This window comes from Notamacropus eugenii, chromosome 4 (assembly GCF_028372415.1).
Source record: "Notamacropus eugenii isolate mMacEug1 chromosome 4, mMacEug1.pri_v2, whole genome shotgun sequence".
In the NCBI taxonomy this organism is placed as follows: Eukaryota; Metazoa; Chordata; class Mammalia; order Diprotodontia; family Macropodidae; genus Notamacropus; species Notamacropus eugenii.
In genome coordinates, this window is record NC_092875.1 from 469,646,446 (window position 1) to 469,667,010 (window position 20,565).

At 39.6% G+C, this 20,565-nt stretch overlaps 1 protein-coding gene across 1 annotated transcript in view; it reads left to right on the top strand.

The window, feature by feature from the left end:
* The window catches only part of SV2C (synaptic vesicle glycoprotein 2C), a 285,651-nt gene that overhangs the window by 154,467 nt on the left and 110,619 nt on the right, over window positions 1–20,565 (top strand). Inside the window, exon 4 of the mRNA XM_072606380.1 lies at window positions 2,772–2,923. Coding sequence (XP_072462481.1) covers window positions 2,772–2,923 — 152 coding nt within the window. The remainder of the gene's footprint in view (window positions 1–2,771; window positions 2,924–20,565) is intronic.

Consider the following 20,565-nt stretch of genomic DNA (forward strand, 5'->3'; position numbering starts at 1 on the left):
TTAGACTACTCTCTCCTTCCCCTGTCTTCTCTCTCAGTTATTGCAGAAATGTAGAGAATGAAGAGGAAAGAAAAGTAGGCACTTACAATATAAGTGATTTAGACTAAATCACTGTGCTCCCTTCTCTTTCCTCCATATTTTCTCAGTTTTGGTATTTTTTAACCATCTTATGGGACTCCTTAGCCCCACTAAGAGTCACTACTGCTGGCATTTTCCATCAGTGGAATCCTAAGGAAATCTGTTCTAGTGATAGAACCCTCAGAAACATATGGATCTCTATCTGTTCCTGTGGGGGTTTCCCCTGAATACTTGAGCATTTGGGTGGCATAGTCTGCTACAGGAGGTTGAGAGAAAGGAACAAATAGGTTAACTCCTCCTGGATCTTCCAGGAGGAAACACAACCTGTAAATCAGAAGCTATATTTGATATCCTTAGTATTGATATTGTGGTCAGTTAATGTCATTATATTAAATCTATTTCATTAAGGATCTATATTTGTATACAAAGTTCATGGTATATTCATCGTTATAAGTGGTATAGTATTCATTGTAATATCCTAATACCATTATAAGTGGTATTTATCATTATAAATCTATGGAGACTGGGACAACAAACTCTATCTGAACCCAAGGTCAAATTTTTCATTCAATCCAAGCTCCTGGTACATCACTGCTATCCAGTGTTATAGCTCCAGTTTTCAAAAGCTGCAAGATTATAAAATTAAAGTCACAAAAGGACAACAGATGCCACAGATTAGAGGATATACATGTTGATCAGTATCAAGTTTCTGAAGAGAAATTTCAGAGGCAATTTGGTGGCAGAGTTTGCAGCATGCTGCTAGATTTGGAGTCAAGAAGGCCAGAGTTCAAAGCCAGCCTCAGACACTTACTAGCTGTGTGACCCTAGGAAGGTTACTTAACCTCTATCTGCCTAAGTGTTCTTATCTATAAAAAAAATTGATAGCATATCTCACCGGGTGGCAGATAGAGGAATCCAGAGGTCATAGAGTCATGTCCTGCCACTACCATACAACAATTCAGTGCCCCCATCCCCAGACTCTAAGATGATAAGTTGCAGAGGAGTAGCCCTTCTGTATTGGTAAAGGGAGTTTCCACAACAGAAGTTCCCCCACATGGTTCAAATTATACATCTGGGGGAAAAATTAATCTAATTTAATCCTTTGTAGTCTGGTGGTACAGTGGATAGAGTACCAGGTCTAGAGTTAGGAAAACTCATCTCCTTGAGTTTAAACCCAGCCTCAGACTTTTACTAACTATGTGACCATGGCAAGTCACTTAACCTTGTTTGCCTCTGTTTCCTCCTCTGTAAAATGAGTTGGAGAAGGAAATGACAAACCACTCCAGTCTCTCTGCCAAGAAAACTCCAAATGGGGTCATGAAGAGCTGGACATGATGGAAACAGCTGAACAAGAAGAAGAAGTCTGGCATTTGAAAAATCATGAGCACTTTGAAGTAGACTGACTCAGCCAAGATCACAATGTCCCCCGTAACTGGCAAATGGGAATGGGGCCTGTGGCTGCTGACTGTCATTCCTCTTTCCTCTAGATGATATGCTGCTCAATAGCAATCTTCTGTTGTCTACTCTGGTAAAGGATAGCTATGTTAATGTGTAAAGCTATATTAATAGGAAATATTACGTCAGTCATAGTAGATTGACTTCCTTGAAAGCCTCATGAGAGACCCTATCTTTCTATTTCATATTAATCACTACATGAACGAATGAATGAATGAATAAAAAGGCATTTGTTAATTGTTTATTATGACAAGTACATGGTTCCTGTATCTTCATTCCCTTCTTCTTGTGCCCCTAGCCTTCAAAACCTTGTTTATTTGCATGTTAAGTGAAATTGAGATGCATAAATGAAGAATTTATTCAAAACTCAAAGAAAAACCATATCAAAATTCTCCTCTCAGGAATTAACATCAGTAGCAGACAGAAGACTTCCAGTCATTTTTTATTGCAGCTTTGGAGCTGAAGCTTCGTCAGATCTTAGACCAATTCCAAGTTTGATGCTATGTTTACTCCAGATCACAGAACCATAGATGTAGGGCAAAGATTCTTCACCTTTTATTGAGTTTTGGATCCATTTGGCCGTCTGGTGAAGCCTATGGACCCTTTCTCAGAAAAATGCTTTTAAGGCATAGAATGAAATGCATAGGCTCACAAATGAAACTGATTATACTGAAATATGGTTATCAAAATATATTTCCCTGTGAGTTCACAGACCTTTCAAAATCTATCCTTGAACTCCAGGTTGAGTCCTTGATCTAGAGGGAAAAGGGACTTCAGAGCCCATCTAGTCCAGACCTCTAATTTTGCAGATGGAGGAAACTGATGGCCAAGGAGATTAAATGTCCTTCCCAGTTTCACATGGGTCAAAAGCCTCAGAGGTTGCATTTGAATTCAAGTGCTCTGAATCCAAAGCCAGCGTTCTCTCTGCTGCATTACAGTGTTTTCGCATTGTAGTACCTTTTCCCAACAAGCATGCTGCTTTGACCTTTCCTGTCTTTGTGCTATGTGTATATGTTTCATATGTATATGTATGTATGTATGTATGTATGTACATGTAAGCTTAGTAAAAAGACTAACTCAAATCTCTGCCAGAGTATCATTTCCCACTGGGCCAGGCCCAGAATACTCCACTGACCTTAATCTGTCACCAAGTAGGGAAAACTTTTGCGACTTTTCACTTTACATAGGATCTACATTTCCTACCTTAGTTTTCATGCTCTTCTCTTGTCTCTTGGCAGGATCGGAGGAGCTGTGCCAACTGTCTTTTCCTATTTTGCTGAAGTGCTTGCCCGGGAGAAACGAGGGGAACACCTGAGCTGGCTGTGCATGTTCTGGATGATTGGGGGCATCTATGCCTCTGCCATGGCTTGGGCCATTATCCCTCACTATGGTAAGAAGCTTGCTTTTTACTAGATTATATACAAGTCGTGGATTTTTTCAACCTATTCCTCACTACTGTGAGATGCCAACTGAATAACAAGGGCATGTGCAAATTTCTCCATCTCTTCTGTTTCAGTTCTTTAGCTCATTTCCATAGATCTAGATGATTTAAGAACTGATCAACAGTTATATAAACTGAATTTTGCTCTTGTTTAAAATGATTGCTTTGGTTCTTTCCCTCTACTCCATGAGGCCCATACTGACGGTGTGAGGAGACACATAGATTATTCAAAACAGCTGTTATGGCAACACCGCTTGTATTTGCTCTGGAAAGGCTGTCATATACCTTAGAGAAATGGGAAGGTGTATACACACACACACACACACACACACACACACACACACACACGTTCTTCCTCACTGTGCCAACTTCAGGCGTTAATGTGCAGTCAACCCAATGGTTGACAGCTCAGGACTCAGTTGAAAATCTGAAAGGATGCCAGAATCCCCACAGAAAATTTACAAGGATAATCCACTCACAGATAACTGAGAATTGACTGGTTCTATGTTTTTCCATCTGGTCATTTTTATTTTTCCCATCTTTCTTTCTTGGTTCTTTATGTCAAGGTAATGAGGAACTTTCCCATTCACTCCCAACTACATGGTGTCCCTGATTAGTGGTTAGACTCTGCTAACAAGTGAAACAGTGGTTATGTTCAGGTGAAACTGAAAACCCCATAATAGCCCTTAGGAGACAAATAAAGGAAGCTCATTTTGATTAAGTTTGAACAGCTAAGCAGATAAAATTGAAGCATTATTTGCAAAATAAATTTTAAAAACCAAATAAAAAATTTTAAACTATGAGGTCACTATATTTGATTTTTCTAAATTTCTTCACATTGAACTCTACACCTAATACAAACCCAGTTTTCATTCTAGAACCACGATATTAGCTCACTTTTATCTAGCACTTCATCATTGACAGAGCATTTTCCTCACAACAGAGAAGTAAGTAGAGCAAATCATCCCTGTTTTGCAGATAAGGAAACTGAAGCTCAGAGCAGGTAATTCACCACTATCACACAGCTAATGAATGCGAAAGCAGGACTTGTAAGTAAAGATCCTCTAACTCCAAGTGAAGCATTCTTTCCACCTTGAATAAAATATGCTCTTTATTATAGAACATGGCTGGGTATCCTTTTATAGAATTTGATTTCACGGCATAAATCACATAAATCATAACACATTGCAAATTGTTGCATCTTAAGTTGTGAAATATATATTGCTTTATCTATTCCATTTATAATTCTGATAAGTTAGAGGAAAATAGACATCCAAAAAGGAGCAAACAACCCCCAAAAGATTGTATTCGTGGTCTGCATAGATAAAAAGGAAAGCAATTTTCCAGTTTCCAAACTGAGTGTAAAGCAAAAATATTGGCTTTCTCCTTCCCTGGGGTACATGAATATCTTTGGGTCAAAATGCCAGAGACAATCCCAAACAGTAAATTCAACGTGTTGTTGTTGCGGCCACCTCCAAACACATTTAAGGGAGGTTCGTCAGTTTGATTGCGACCCTGGAACCTTGGCTTTCATTCTCGGTCAGCTTTGCTTCTCTGAAGTAAGAGAACACAAATCCTCACAGCCTTAACTGACCACATGGAGTACGAGGACCGCCGATATCCCTTCCAAATCATGACTTCGTTTCATAAGAAATTCAATGGGGATTCTGAGGAGGCCACAGACAACCTATGACAGGAAAAGTTTAGAAACTCAGAAATGCCTAAATATACATATATATGAATATAAATATGTATATGTATGTGTATCCGTATATATGCATTTATGTGTATGCATATATGTGTATATATGTGTGCATGTATATCTGTATATATACATACATATTTATACAATATTACATAATATGAATATATTTTATCTTTTAATACCATTTTATCTTTTTAATACCATAATAATTTATATTTCTTCTCTAGTATGAAAGGAGGGCCAAAACATTTTATGCAGATTTTCCAGTTCATGGGGGCACCACATCCCTAACCCCCATGATGTGGAAAGGATAACTGTACTTTTCTCCTATAGAAGACATCTTGCGAGATATTATTTCTTAGTCCTGAATCATATTTTCCATTACCTTTATATTAAAGTCACTGAGTGTTAAGGTAGATATTGACCTAAGCTGGATAATCCTGTCAAGATCTTCACAGAATTTTTCTCTACATTCTCTGAAACATATATTAGCATATAAGCTGCAATCATCTTTGCAGTGGTCTTTTTTGCTTGTGCTCTTTGTGATCACTACAAGGTGAAGTGACTGATGTTCTCATTAAATTATTTTTCTTATATCTTTTGGACATATGATTAACCCAACTCCTTTCCATACTTCTTTGAAGAGCTCTTCCAGGCTGGTTTTTTTTTTCATTTAGCTTCTATTTCCTTGTGTTTGGTTTTGATTTATAAAGAAAAGGGCAAGATGGATATGATTTGGTTTTTCCAGCAGTTGGGACAAAGGCAAATTCTAGGTGCAAAACTCAGTTCCAAAGTAGAAATTTATTTCACTTAAGACATGGCTGTCCTGCCATCTTAGTTTGCTCCTAGACTGTTGCTTTCATTCCCTGGTCCTTAGTAGGATAAGGTCCTTTCTGAAGGGCACCAGCTACAACCCCAGATTTAGGCTGAAATGGATCTCTTCTTAATCTCCTAACAACTTAAGCTACGTCTTTTTGGTTCTACAACCCAGAATCTCTTCAGTTTGTTTTCCTAGGTATCTGACCTAGGTCAAGGTGAACAAGCTGATGCCCTACTCTGATCCTACCATGTTGATTCTATATTGAAACAAGATCACCTGATTCTTTTTCCTCTACTTCTCGGCTCAACCTTTCAGCTCCTTTTTTTTATTCAGGGGATACTTACCATGTAGCCAGCTCCAGTCCCAGCTGGGCAATCCTAATATTTTTATGATCCTTAGATTCTTAGAGCTGGAAAGACTCTTGAAATCATGTAATCCAACTTTCTCCTTTTTTAGATGGGGAAACTGAGGTCTAGAAGTGAAGAATCACCCACAATCGTGGTTACATGAATACTGTTAAAGCTCGTACTAGAACTCATGTCTCCCAACTAACCAAGTCGATATACTTTCCCTTTTATCACACTGTGTAAGTGTGTCTTGTGGACAGCGTCAGGAATAAAAAAATTTAAGTCTACGTACATTTATTTTCATTTATTTATTCACCACAAATTTTTATGAAAAGTAACTAAAATAAAAGCATAAGCTAATGAATGCATGGAGTAGGTGATGTAGAAGGATGTTGCCAAGGATGTACTTAGGGTCTTTAATGATTCATTGATAAATTCACAAAACAGTCCTTTTCATGGTTTTTTATGTGATTGTTTTCTATTCTACTTTATATATATGGAAATCTTTCCCTCTCCTTTTCTCCCTCTCTTTGTTCCTCCATCCCTTCTTTCTGTGTCTTACTCTCTGTCTCTTTCTGTTGATGTCTTTCTCTCTGTCTCTCTTTTATTTGTTAAAAAAGAAAACTTTTTTAAAAAGAAACTTTTTTCATTCAAACACTTCAGACATAACAGTCCAGTTTCAGCCTTTTCACTAGGTTCCAGTCCTCCTACCTAGCTGCCTAGCTGTGTAACCCTGGGCACGTTACCCTACCTGCCATTAACTTGTCAGCTGCATAACTGCAACACCATGTGCCTTTCCTGGCCAGTGTGGTTATTGTCAGCATCACAAGAGAATAGATATAAAAGTACTTTATACATCATAAAGTACAGAAAATAGGGGGTTGCTATTGCCTCTGTTCCTGTGGTTGAGTTGACAACCTTTCCAAATCTGAGACTGGTTCTGGAATAGCAAATTTGTGGATAATCCAGGTTCCCCTTATGTCTCTGTGGCCATTCCCACTTCTAAATTATCTCTGGTTGATGTCCTTAAAAATCCCACTTAAGGTCGCCATTCAGTATCTGTGGAAAGTTCTGGATGGAGAAGTGAAGAGGAGAGCTCAGGAGTCCTGTTCAGTTTTAGAAATTTTATTTTCTCTTTAACCCCTATTTAAGATCCAATAACACAGTTAGGGCTCTTCTCGCCACTAACAGAAACATATTCCAACCCATGGGACTTAGAATCCTACTCAGATGTTACTTTTGGAATATCTCAGCTGTGTGGCAAGTCTCTCACTTTCTCTGCTCTCTCATATGCCTTAAAATGCATGACTGCTTCTTCAGTTTCATTGCAGCTCTCCCAAAAGTTTCTTCCCCCTGAAATACTGCAACGTCAACCTTACAGCAGCTCTTGGAAAATAACAAAAACGATCCCTGTAGCATCTCCAATTGTTATACTGTTGGGGACTTTTTCCAGTATGTAGAAGTTTATTCTAGCAAGAAAAGAATACAAATAAGAATTATTCACACACAATGTGCCTGATTTCACAGGTATCCTCTAGTAACTAATAAATGATTGCTAACTACTTGGCAACTAAAGAACATATTGAAAATGATGGATTGTTAGAAACAATTTTTGAATATTTCTGTTGTGGCTGTTTTGCATTTGTGGTAGCTCAGTGGGTCAGTGGGTTCATTTGAATGTTTGAAATCACAATATTTGAATTTTCCTACCAGGCTTACCCTTCGTACTAGACACTCACTTCCCATTTCAATAGAAATGAATTTTTTTAAACCATCAGAGGGTTATTTGTCCAAAATTTTGATCTCAGTTCATTAGAATTGCTCATTTGTGGGGTGTAGTTAAAACATAAGCTATGTCCAAAGTGGTCTTATCAAGATGGATTAAATTGAAAATGCCAGATGTCTTCTATTTATCAAACATTTGTTGTTCAAGGTCCTGTGTTTGGCACTGTTGATACAACAATAGATAGGTCATGCATCTTGCTCTCAAGAGTTTCACTCCAATGGACAAGTACTTGAATAATTATATCATAGGAGAGAAATAAGTAAGTGAGAGCAGAGAGGTCCAAACAAAATAGTATGAGAAATTTGAAGTTATTTTCACCTGGGGTGGAGAATCAGGAAAGGTTTCATAGAGAAGGATCCATCTAACTTGTACCTTAATGGGAAGGACTTCAACATAGAAAATGTGAACAAGAGTGCAGCCATTCCAAATATGACACCAGTATGAGCAAAGACACAGAGATGGGAAAGGACAGGACAACAGAGGAAAGGGAATGATCTAGTCTGATGGAACCATAAAATATTTGAAACGGATGAGTTAATTGTAGACAGTCTAAACTTTTGAAGGCCTTGAATTCCAGGGTCAGGAGTTTATACTTTATTTAGTAAACAAATGAGTAAAGGAATGAAATGATCATAGCAAGGCATTGAGAATACTCAGGCAGCAGTGCAGAAGATGGATTAGAAAAGGGACAGCTTAGATTCATGAAAATTCATTAGGATATTACTGTTACTATGGGGTAGAATGGGTCAGGTAGTGGCACAGTGGATAGAGTGCCCAACTTGGAGTCAGAAGACTCCTTTTTATGAGCTCAAATCTGACCTCAGACACTTACTAGTTGTGTGACATTTGGCACATCACTTAGCCCATATTTGCCTCAGTTTCCTCATCTGTAAATGAGCTGGAAAGGGAAATGGCAAACCCCTCCAGTATCTCTTCCTAGAAAAATCTAAATGAGGTCATGAAAAGTCAGACAAGACTGAAAAATGACTGAACTGATAGTTTTCTATCTATGATAGAAAAAATGAGAATCTTCAAAAAAGTAGTTTTGATAAGAGTAGAGGGGCCAGGGACTGAGTGTAAGGGATATTATAAAGATAGAAACAATAGAACTTAATAACTAATCAGTCATGTGAAGTGAGAGAGAGGGAAGAGTCAGAGATGACTCAAGAATTTTGATCCTAACAAATAGAAATTTGGGGAAGAAGAGTTTAGCAGGGAAATTATGAGTTCAGTTTTAGATATGCTGAGTTTTCAGGGACAACAACATACTCTGATGGTGATATCTACAAAGTAGTTGGAAATGAGAGGAAATCTGAAGAGATGGGGATAGAGATATAGATTATTTGATAATAATCTAGAAGTGATCATTGAAGCCATGTGAATGGATAATATTAATGAGAGGCAATGAAAGGAAAAGGAGAGGAGGAGAAATGAAGAGAGAGAAGAGGAGAGGAAAGCCTAGGGTGTAGAACCTTAGGGAATAACAACATTTAAAGGGTGGACAGAGTACAAGAAACCAAGACAAGAGAAGTTGGAAAGATAGAACCAAGAGGGGCCATTGTCATGAAAACCAAGAAAAGAGATGAGAATAGCCCAGTGTCAGATGACAGATAGACCCAGGAGGATAAAGATAACAAAAGCCCATTGGATCACATGATAAGGAGATTATATCATGACCTTGGAGTAAACCACTAAGGGTAGAAACCCGATTGCTAATAGATGTGAGAATAAATTGGTAATGAGGAAGTGGAGACAGTGGATATAGATTACCCTTTCTAAGAGACTGGAAATGGGGCAGGGAAGGGAGAGAAAAGGAGAAGGAAGGGGAGAGAAAGAGCAGGACAGTTTAACAATATCTTGAATAGATGGAAAGTTAGAATAAGGAAACCCTGACCATGTTTTTAGGCTTGAAGCATGTTAGAGAAAGGACAGTTCATATATGTAGAGTTGAGAGGGACTTCAGAGGTCATGTGATTTAACTCCTTCATCATTCATGAAACTCAGACCTAGCAAGGTTAAGTAACTTGTCTGAGGGCACACAGTAATTAGTGTTAGAGCTGGGATCTGAATCCAAGTTCTCTGACTCAAGAATCTGTGCTTTTTCCCTTGATCAGGAATGAATGATGGAACAAGGCTATGGGGGCAAACTGAAAGAATGGGATCAAGGATATAGATGGAGGGGTTAGCTCTAACAAAGTGAAGAACCATATCTTCCTTTTATAGAGTTCATAGAATTTAGAGCTGCAAGTGACCTTAAGGATTGTCTGATCCAAATCCTTCATTTTGACCCTTGAGGAAAAAGGGGCCAAGAAGGGTTAAATGACTGGCCCAAAGTCACACAGACAATAAGTAGGATAGTCAGGATTCCAACTCAGGTCCTCTGAATACTTTTTCCATTATAGGATAGAAACTCTGAGACTAGAGGAAAAAGGGAGAAGATAGAAGAGATCTGAGGGAATAAACGTTGGATTAGAAGCAGCTAGATGGCTCAATGGATAGAGCACTGGGTCTGGAGTCAGGAAGACTTGAGTTCAAATCTAGCCTCAGATACTCACTAGCTGTGTGACCCTGGATAAGTCACTTAATCTCTGTTTGCCTTTAATTCGCTGAAGAAGGAAATGACAAATCACTCCAGTATTTTTGCCAAGAAAGCCTCATGGACAACATGGTCCACAGAATCATGAAGGGTCACACATGACTGAACAAGATTGGATGCCCTTCGTATCCTCATTAATGTATGTGATATCATATGGTAAGAGTGAGGAAGGGTCCAGCTAAGGATAGGTAGCATCAATTTGTAGTAAATGTGATTTGTAGATGTTTTTCTAGAAGCGTTTGCCTATTCCAGATTAAGGATATTTTTAGGAACAGACAGGTTGTCATGTGTAACTGATCGTAGAATTATATAGGACTGAGGGTTAGCAGGGCAAAAAGCAGGTCATTCCCTTCCAGGACTTATTCCTGACTTTCTGCACTTCAAAACCAAGACTCTACTGTTGTTTCATACTGAAGCTTCTCTCAGTGCCTGGATCCTCCTGGCTTTGGAGCAGCCTACCATCCCTTCATCTGTTCATCCTGGAATATGCTTCATAAGGCCAGCTACCCTTCAGCCACCGGCTCCTCCTGGAGTGTCAGTTTTGTGGACAAGTCCATGCTGGTCTGCCTTCATTTCCTCCCTGATCTGTTTCTGACATTCTGGACCTCAAAGCCCCAGATACCTTCATCTCCTTACTCACCTACTGGGAGTCCATCCAGTGGTCTCTTAAAATAATTCAGAGGTGAGAGAATGGAGGCCTAAACCAGGGTACTCACATTGTTAGAAGAGAGAAGAGATTTTAACAAAGCTAGAAATGACAAGACTCAACAGCTGATTGGACGTGGGAGTGGTTTGGAGTGGTGAAGTGAGGAGTTAAAGATAACATCTAGAATGGGAACCTCAATGGTTGAGGGTATGGTGCCATCCTTGAGAGTGATTGGGAAGAGGGGAGGGTTTGGGGGGAAAGTAAGTTCAGTTGTAGATATGTTGAGTTTAAGATACCTATCATGATACCTGGAGGTTGCAAACTGCCACAGAAGGAAAGTTACCAACACTTTAAAATGGTTACCATCAACTGTCTCCTCATCTTTCTTTGCAGACTAGAAGTAGGGGAGAGAGTCCTGTATTACCCCACCCCTCGACCTTATCCCCACCTTCCAATTTTCTTTCTTCCAGCTTCTGTTTCTTGTGGCTACTTCCCCACCCCCACCCCTTCCTCCACTGCCTCAAAGGTTAGCTCCCTTGCCCTACAGTAGGAAAGCAGCTGTGTATGGTCCTCTCTCATTTGCCCTAAAGACAGTTTTCAGTTCTCTCGTTGTACAAGGAAAGTGAGAAGTTCTATAATGATGCAGTAGGGTGACCGTACCAAACAAGAGCTTTGTGCCTCTGAAATCATCTTTTTGCCCTCAATTCTTTCTAGGAATTAATCACTAAAATACACTTACTAATCATAGAAGAACATTTACTAATCACCTAGAGTCTATCAGGCACTGGGTTGGGGGCTGGGTAACACAGGGAAGGGGAGAGCCAAATACTAACAGCTACAAATGAGTTCTGTTCTAAGCTTAGAATTCTGGATCACAGGGACTTTCAGGGTGTCGCTACCACGGTCGATCCTAAAATTTCCTCTGTGTACACCACAGGTAAACCTACACCACCCTCAAAATGGAATTTTAGAGGGGGACTTGACTGTTGACCCCAGAGAAAAATTACATTATTTTTCAAAAGGATAAGGGAGCACTTACAGAACCAATTGGAACTCAGCATGAAATGGAAGTCTTGGCCTTATTACCAGACTTAGCAAGAAGGAGATGAGACAGGAGAAGTACTAGGAAGCATCTATTCTATTGCAGAATCAAATGGAATGGTAGGTATTTCATCCAGTTCCAATCCAGTTGCATTTCCCTTTAGTGTTTCTGCTGTGGTCCATTTGGAGAATAGCCGCTCCATTAAATCCAATGTTGTCATTTTTACTTTTAAATTTTTTTGCGCATCAAATGGGGTGTCCTCTTCCACTCCTCTGCCAGATTGGTAGCGTGCATTACGTTACATAACCAGGGTATCCGATTAGCTACGTAGAAAGGTTCTCTTTTTAGCTTGTCTGTGGCACAGATAGCCCTCAGCACCTACATCACAGGGCTCACAGTGCCTCATGCCCCTTGGTGCTGCTGCATTTCATTAACTTTCCTTTCACTGCATCTCCACTGAGGGCCAAGAGAAAGCACCCAGGGACAGAGCCAGCATCTGTGGAAAATGAGAATGAGTGACTATTTATTTTTAGAAGTTTTCTTGCATTAAAGGAATGGGAACGTGGAAAAGTAAAGAAAGAGAATAAGTGCATATATGTATTCATGTATCGGAAAAGGACAAAAGAGGCAAATGTTTGTGAGTAGTTTGTTTATAAGATCATGGAAAGATCTCCAAAGATATGACAGAGACTTAAAACGTACACCTATACCATAGTTGCCTGTCCTTCTTTCTGGTGCCATGGAGACCTCAGTTCAGGGTTGTGGAACTTTGCTCAAGGCACGGTGGCTAACTTAGCTACATCTCTTTGGGAGCAAAAGCCTGATAAGGGGCTACATCCCAGTAGCACCAGCACTGCAAAGTTCTACACTGCTGGTGCCAGGGAAAACAACACTGCTCAGCTCTGAACTACCAGAGCAAGGCCAGAGAACTGAGGAACAGCGGGAATGGGATGGGTCACTGTGTGTGTGTGTATGTGTGTGTGTGTGTGTGTGTGTGTGTGTGTGTGTGTGTGTGGTGTGTGTGTGTGTGGTGTGTGTGTGTGTGTGTGTCTATATGTGTGTGTGCAATTAGAAAGTAAGTGATAGGGAAAACAAGGGGAAGAAAAGAAATTATTCAAATTAGAAGAAAATGAAGTCAATGCCTAAAGAAACAAATGTCTTCTGCACAAAGAACTCATTTACTGACAAAGATTTTTTTTTTATTGTTACTACCTTTTGCTTTTAAATGGCCTTCATTTCCACATATATCCCCATCCTTTCTATCTCCAGAGAGCCATCCATTATAATAAAGAACAGGGAAACTAATCAACATATCAACCAGACGTGACAGCCATAAATTCTATTTGCCATCCATAGATTCCCCATGTCTACAAACAGGAACGGCGCATTTTCTCATCTCTTTCTCAGGGCCAGGTTTGATGTTCATTTTCTTTGGTTCTTTCAACTTACATTGTCATGGGCATTGCCTATTTTTCCTGGTTCTGCTTATTTTGCTTCATATCTATTCATATGTTCTTCCCTGATTCTTTGTATTCTTCGTATTCATCATTTCTTACGTTGCAGTAATAATTCACTACGTTCACATACCACAATTTGTGTGACCATTCTCTAGTCAACGAGTGTCTACCATGTGACTGGTTCTTTACATTGCAAAAAGTGCTGCTATGAATATTTTGGTGTATAAAAGATCCTTTCTCCTATCTTTAACTTCCTAGAAGTATATGTCTAATGGTGGCATCTCTGGGTCAAAGGATAGGAACTTTTAGTCACTTTCTTAGCTTCATTCCAAATTTCTTTCTATAACGGTTGGACCAACTCACAGCTCTGCCAGTTCTGTTAATGTGCCTCTCATTCCACAACTGTTGCATTCTTGGTCCTATCCTTTGACCATTTATCCATTACAGAATGAATGACTGGTCTTGTATATTTATGTTCAGTACTTAAATATTTTGTCTAATTTGAACTTAGATTTTTAAAAAAAGATATCTACAGGGTACAAAATAGTGACAATTCATGATTTTGCAAAGAATCTCTTTTTGTGGTATGGTGTATGGAATATTTTTTTTTTGGTGTTTTAAGGTCAGACTAAATTTTTTCAATAATAAAATTTTAAAAGCTTTTGTGGAAGAAGTTGAAGGAAAACACTTTTTTAACAAGAGGTGGGCAAAGGAATAGAAGGACAAATATAAAATAGTATAGCAAAAATCATTTCAGAAATATCAAAGCCCACGATGAAGTAAGAATAGCCCTGACTGCTAAGATCAACAAGGGTCTTTTTGCCATTGTGTTGAGTTCAAGAGGAGACTCAAAAAAGAATTTTTGTTTCTCATTTCATTTACAAGGCAAATGACCTTTGTATCTTTCAGTTATTTCAGTTTTGTCCAACTCTCCATGACCCCATCTGGGGTTTTCTTGGCAAAGATATTAAACTGGCTTGCCATTTCCTTATTCAGCTTGCCTTTACAAATGAGGAAACTGAGTCAAACAGGGTGAACTGACTTGCCCATGGTCACATAGTTAGGAAGCCAGATTTAAACATGGGAAGATGAGTTTTCCTGCCTCCAGGCCCTACATGGTATACACTGTGCCACCTAGCTGCCTAACTTTTGTATTAGGAAGGATAAAACAAAAGTATTTAATCAGAAGCTGAAATTCAAGACAGATGTGATAGCAAAAAGCACCTAAATGCTCTCAATGCATTGGGGATTGAACAAACTATATTCTCAGGTACTAAAATAACTGGCAGATGGTGATTCATGAGTTACTATCATGGCTCTTTGAAATATCTTGGGTAATAGGAGATGTACCTCAGAACTGTCAATCGATAAACACTTGTTACGTGATATTATGTGTTAAGTGCTGGAATTAAAGAATGAGAGATATCTTTATTTAAAAAGAGGAGGAGGAGACGAGGGGAGAGTAGCCTTTGTCAATTATCATTCAGTGGCCTTAAATTTTATCCCTGATCACACTCTAGGTCACGTTATGAAGGAGACGGTCAGTGAGCATTTAGAAAGCAAAGAAGTAATCACTAAAGTCCAGCATAGAATATCAAGAAGTCATGCCAGATCAAGCTAGCTACTTTTTTATAGTTATTAGAATAGTAGATTATGGGAATGCTGCAGATATAATATTCTTAGACATGCACAAAAGCACTTGAAAATGTTTGGCATGTTATCCTTGTGGACAACATGGATAGATAGGGACAGATGATTGCACATTTATGTGAATTCAGACCTGGATGAATGAATGGACCTAGAGAATTAAAGGTTTGTTTTCAACCTGGAGGAAGGTCTCTAGGGGAATCTGTCCTTGGCCCTATGATGTTTAAAATAAAATTGAGGACTGTTAAATTTCCATATGACACAAAGCTTGGAGGGATAACTAAGATATTAGATAATATTCATAATTCAAAAATATCTCAACAGACTAGAATTATGGGCCAAATAAAATGAGATGAAATTCAATAAAGATAAGTTAAATGGTTTTTTAATGACATTACAAGGTTGAGAAAGCCATGACTAGACAAACTTCCCATGAAAAAGATCTGACGAGTTAAGCGGGCCACAAGATAAATATGAAGCAACAGAGTGACATGATAAGCAAAAAAATATTAATTGTAATATGCTTATTAAAAGAGGTTTATTGTCCAAAATCATGGAGATGATTATTTATTATACTTTGCCCCAGGCTTATCATCTCTAGAATACTATATGCAATTCTGGGCACAATATTTTAGGAAAAACATTAATAAGCTAGATCTTGATCATCTAAGGGAGGGCAAGAAGAATGGAGAGAGGACTGGAGAACATAATACTCTGTAAGAATTAATTGAAGGAACTGAGGGATATTTAGCCTAGAGAAGAAAACTATAGTTAAGTATTTGAAGGGCTATTAAGAGGGATTAGACTTATTCAGTCTAAACCTTGGGTCATAATTAGGAACAACAAAGGGGAGTTGCAAGAAGTGAATTTAGGCTTGACAACAGGAATGAGCTGCCTCAGGAAGTAAGGAATTCCCCATCACTCGAGGTGTTCCAGTGAAGTCTGCATAAGAATTTGTTGAGAATATTGAAAGGGTTTGACCATCTAAGAGTCTCTGAAGTAAGATCCATAAAAGTTATCTTCCTTTGTATGTGTTAGAAAAGAATATGGACCAGTCCTCACAAGATTGACAGTTCACAAGTTATCTTGAAAATCCACAAATGAAGTACTCCAGAATACCAGCTCTTATAAGGAGGATATATAGAGAAGGACAAGGACAAGAGTAGCACAGGTTAAGAAGGCATAGACAGATTGCAGTCTTTGCTAGTGGAGGAGGTAACCTCATTTATTAGATCATGGATCCACTCAAGCATCAAAGCAATGGTGATTGGCGCTAAGACCTATCCTGAAGGTTTAAAGGAAAAATCATTGGCATTCAATATCCTCTGCTCCTATGGCAGGAGAAGTAGACCAACATTATTTTAAAACATTTGCAAAAAGAAAGAGTGAAAGTGTGAAGTTCTTTGATAAACTTTTAGTAAAACCAGAAAATTTAATAATTATAATGACGTCTTATATACTGGCTTGTCAAGGTTTTGCTTTATAAAGGACTGCAGTGGAAGCTCTTTAAGTGGTAACTAGAAAAAATATTTTCACATAAATGTGTGGTTGTTTTCAGATCCTGGACATTTGTGTTGGCTGCCGATTAAGCAGATAGAAAAAAACAGAATTCCATGAATGAATGTTCCTCTCCTACCTTCAGGGAGAATGAAAGCCAAGATTATCTCCTTTCCCTCCCAGGTAGACTTGAGCCAATAGCATCTCGGGGAAGAGTCACTCTACGTTTATTAAATAACTACAATGTGCAAGTGCTGGGCCTGTGATAGAAAGGTATAAGAGGACATAGCTTCTGAACTCAGAAAAATAATAGTCTACGGCAGTGACTACGTAGCAGGAAGTCTGTGTCCCCAAGAGCCCATATATGCTCACTTTTAGACCAAACCACGCCAGTCAGTTATTGTGTGAGCAGATGGGTGATGGAACAGTTTTTAGGATGGAGAAAGAAAACATGATTACTGGGCCTCCCCTCATCCCAGTTATGGTTTCCTTAGTTTTCTCCCTTTCACTGGTTGGGGGATGGAGAGCAGCAAGCATGAGGAGGAGAGAACATAAAGGATAAAGAACTGAGGGAAGGAAAGTATCTAAGTTTGGTTTTATAGCCCAGTGGTCTCCAATGTGGCCTCTGGAAGGTTGTGACTTTACTCTAAGGGTTAAATGATCAACCAATCAGGAGGTGAGAAGACGGGCCACATCCTCATGATCACCATGCTCAGATTTGCCTCCAGTGCACCTATAGGACACTCTTTAACATTCCCTTACTCCACCTCCTCCCATGGCTAGACATCTGTCCCTGTACAAGACTTGGCTCAGAGGACAAAGGATATATCCTAAATAGGCCTGGAGAATGACAGTAGCTGCAAAGGTAAATTTCCACTGCTCCCCAAATTCCTCACACCCTGACCCCCAGCCCTTGTCCATCATTGTGGACTATTGCCTCTGGAGCAGTAACCAGTCATTCTCTCTCTCTGCCTCTCTACTCCCTCTTGCCTTCCCCTTCCCTTCCTCTCTCTCTCTCTCTCTCTCTCTCTCTCTCTCTCTCTCTCTCTCTCTCTCTCTCTCTCTCTCTCTCTCTCTCTGTCTCTCTCTCTGTCTCTGTGTCTCTCTCTATCTCTCTGTCTCTGTGTCTCTGTCTGGCCCTCTCTCTTTTTCTCTCTCTCTCCCTATCTCTCTCTCTCTTGTCTCTGTCTGTCTCTCTTTCTGTCTCTGTATTTTTGCCTCTATGTCTCTCTGTCTGTCTCTCTCTGTCTCTATCTGTCTGTCTCTCTGTCTGTCTGTGTCTTCGTCTCTGTCTGTCTCTGTCTCTCTATATCTCTCTGCTTCTCTGTCTCTCTCTCTGTCTCTCTGTGTCTGTCTCTCTGTTTGTCTCTCTCTGTGTCTCTGTCTCTGTCTGTCTCTGTCTCTCTTTCCCTCCCTCTCTCATACACACATACACACACACACACACACACACACATATACACACACACACTTTCTATTTTTTGTTGGGAAAGAGACATGTTCACGGATTAATTGCAATAATATTACCTTCCTCCCAGAAAACTTTTTCCCTCTTCTGATCTTTCCCATTTCTGCGGAGAGGATCACCATTCATCTGGTCTCTCAGATTCCCAGTTTCTTTTTTATCTTTGACTTCTTACTGAATCAAAGCTGCCATCTTCAAAGTTCCCAGTGCTCTCTTAGTTGTCCAATCCAGTGGAATTTTCTCAGTCTTTCCTCTTGACCACTCTACAGAATTTGGCACTTGATCACTCTCTCTTCCTGACTATGATCTTTTCTCCAAGTTGTCATGATACTGTTCTCTCTTGGTTCTTCTCCTACATGTGTAACCTACATGTGTAACCCCTTTGCTGGCTCAATGTCTGTGACACCCCTAGCTGGGGCTGTACCCTAAGGCTCTGGCCTTGATCCACTTTCTCTCCTCTCATTATTCTTCCTCAATGGATGACTCCATCAGCTCGCATGGGTTTTCAAGATCTCTATATCTAGACCTAAAATCTCTGTCCTGCGTACTGGTTCCACATCATGAAATACCTGTTGGGCATTTAGAATGGGATGTCTTGTAGAGTAGGACAATAGTCCTATCGTCTGCTTCCCCCCAATATTCCTTGTATAATAAACACAGCAGACATTACAGCCCCATTCCTGTATCTATTCCTAACAATTGAAGAGTCTAGTGTCAATAATATGAACCCCACAAGTCTTTTATAAGGAAAGCTTAAGGAGAAGCTTGGTACCTCAGTATTCACATATATAACTTCTATATTTACCTGGATTGGGATGAAATCCATGTTTTCTTGTGTTGCACCAAACCCCAGACACTCTGCCCAGATGAACTGAGTTCAGATCTTGAATGTGATGCTAACTGTGTGTTCTTGAACAAGTCACTTCAACTCTCATTCTCAATTTCCTTTTCTATTAAATGAGAGGAATGCCTACGCAGCCTCTAATATCTTTTCCATCTCTAGATCTAAGATAGCATTTTCTATCATGGCAACTTATTTTCACTGTTCTTACCTTTTTATCCTAAGAGCAAATTAGACTGAGAAGCGATAAGGATAAAATCTTTAAAGGGTGTTGAAGCATGACTACAGGATAGCCATTTCCTTCAGTGAATGGCTCTTGTTTATGTCTCACGAGGGGCTCCAACGCCAGTCTTAGTGAAATCTTCTTAATGACAAATATAGCTTCAAGAGTTTAGTCATCATCATTTCCTTATCGCAGCACACTTTTCAGAGTACGTTATCTCTCTATTTAGGCAGGATGGGGCTGAGATGACATCACCTAGACACTAAAGACATCCATTTTACTGCCCTCACCATGTCTAAGGGATTCTGTGGTCTGCAAAACTACAGGAAGTGCTCCAACCCGCTCTCTCCCCTTGGAGATCTGTTGAGTGATGACAAATAAAAGCTACCTTCTCACCTAAGGGTTTGGGCCACAGCCCTTTCTGTTCATGTCCACCAGAGAGAAGTTACAAAACCAGCTCAATGACAATGGGAAGTGGTAAGGGTCTGATTTTACTGTCCCCAAAATCTCACTATAGATGGTAAGTTCTTTGACTTTTTAGATAACCTGATTTTGGTCTTTCCCTAAAACCCCATGCCTCATCTCATGTCATGGCATCTCCTCCCTGATGTCATAGTCTTCTTTGACAATGAAAAACAAATAAACAACCATAGCATCTCATCTTCCTGCCTTGCATTCTTTCTTATGTAAGTAGGGATACAGACTTTCTCTGGGAGTGGCAGTCTTCACAGATAACATTTTCTTCCAGCACAGAGATGGACTGAGATTACTATGAGCTCTGAGCTGGGGACAGACCAGTGACAAAAATTAAAGGGTTTTTATTTTTATTTCTCTGTATCTACAGTACTTCGCACATTGCCTGGCATATAGTAAGCATCTGATAAATGCCTGTTGACTGGCAGCCAGAGGGCAGGGCAGTTGATTGCAAAAGATGCTGAGGATGAAGTTCCAATGAGGTTCCAGGTATGGGGGAATAAGAGACAAGCAAGCCAAATAAGAAGAGGGCACACCTGTTTGAATGGGGGGAAAGACTAGGGTTTTGATATGGAATCCAGAAGGTGCAAACAACAAACAACTCAGGAGACACTCCAGCCTCCAAAGTCCAGGAGGCAGTGAGGTTGTAAATCAAAGGAAGGTCACTCTCCTCCAATTCTCACCCCCTTGGGAAGAGAATGGTAGAGCCTGTAAAGAATCTGCTCTGCCCCATTCCAAGAAGAAGGGGAACCACAAGAGCCAGTGTCTTCATTTTTCTTTTTCTGTCCATTCTAACTCTCCAAACCTTGCCTGGTGGAGAGAGCTGCTTCTGGAGGTTTTCTTTGGATCTGAATGCTTTGCATACCTCCTACCCCTACTCTTCTAGCTCTGCCTTAATTTGTCTAACCTGAATTAGAATGGGAATGGAAGGGATCAGAATTGAAACGGTAAACTCTATTATTATTTCTTGCACTGAATCCAAATTGAGATGAGCTGCCTCATAATTTGGACTGTTTTAGTCAAGATTTTGACAGACTGGACTTGG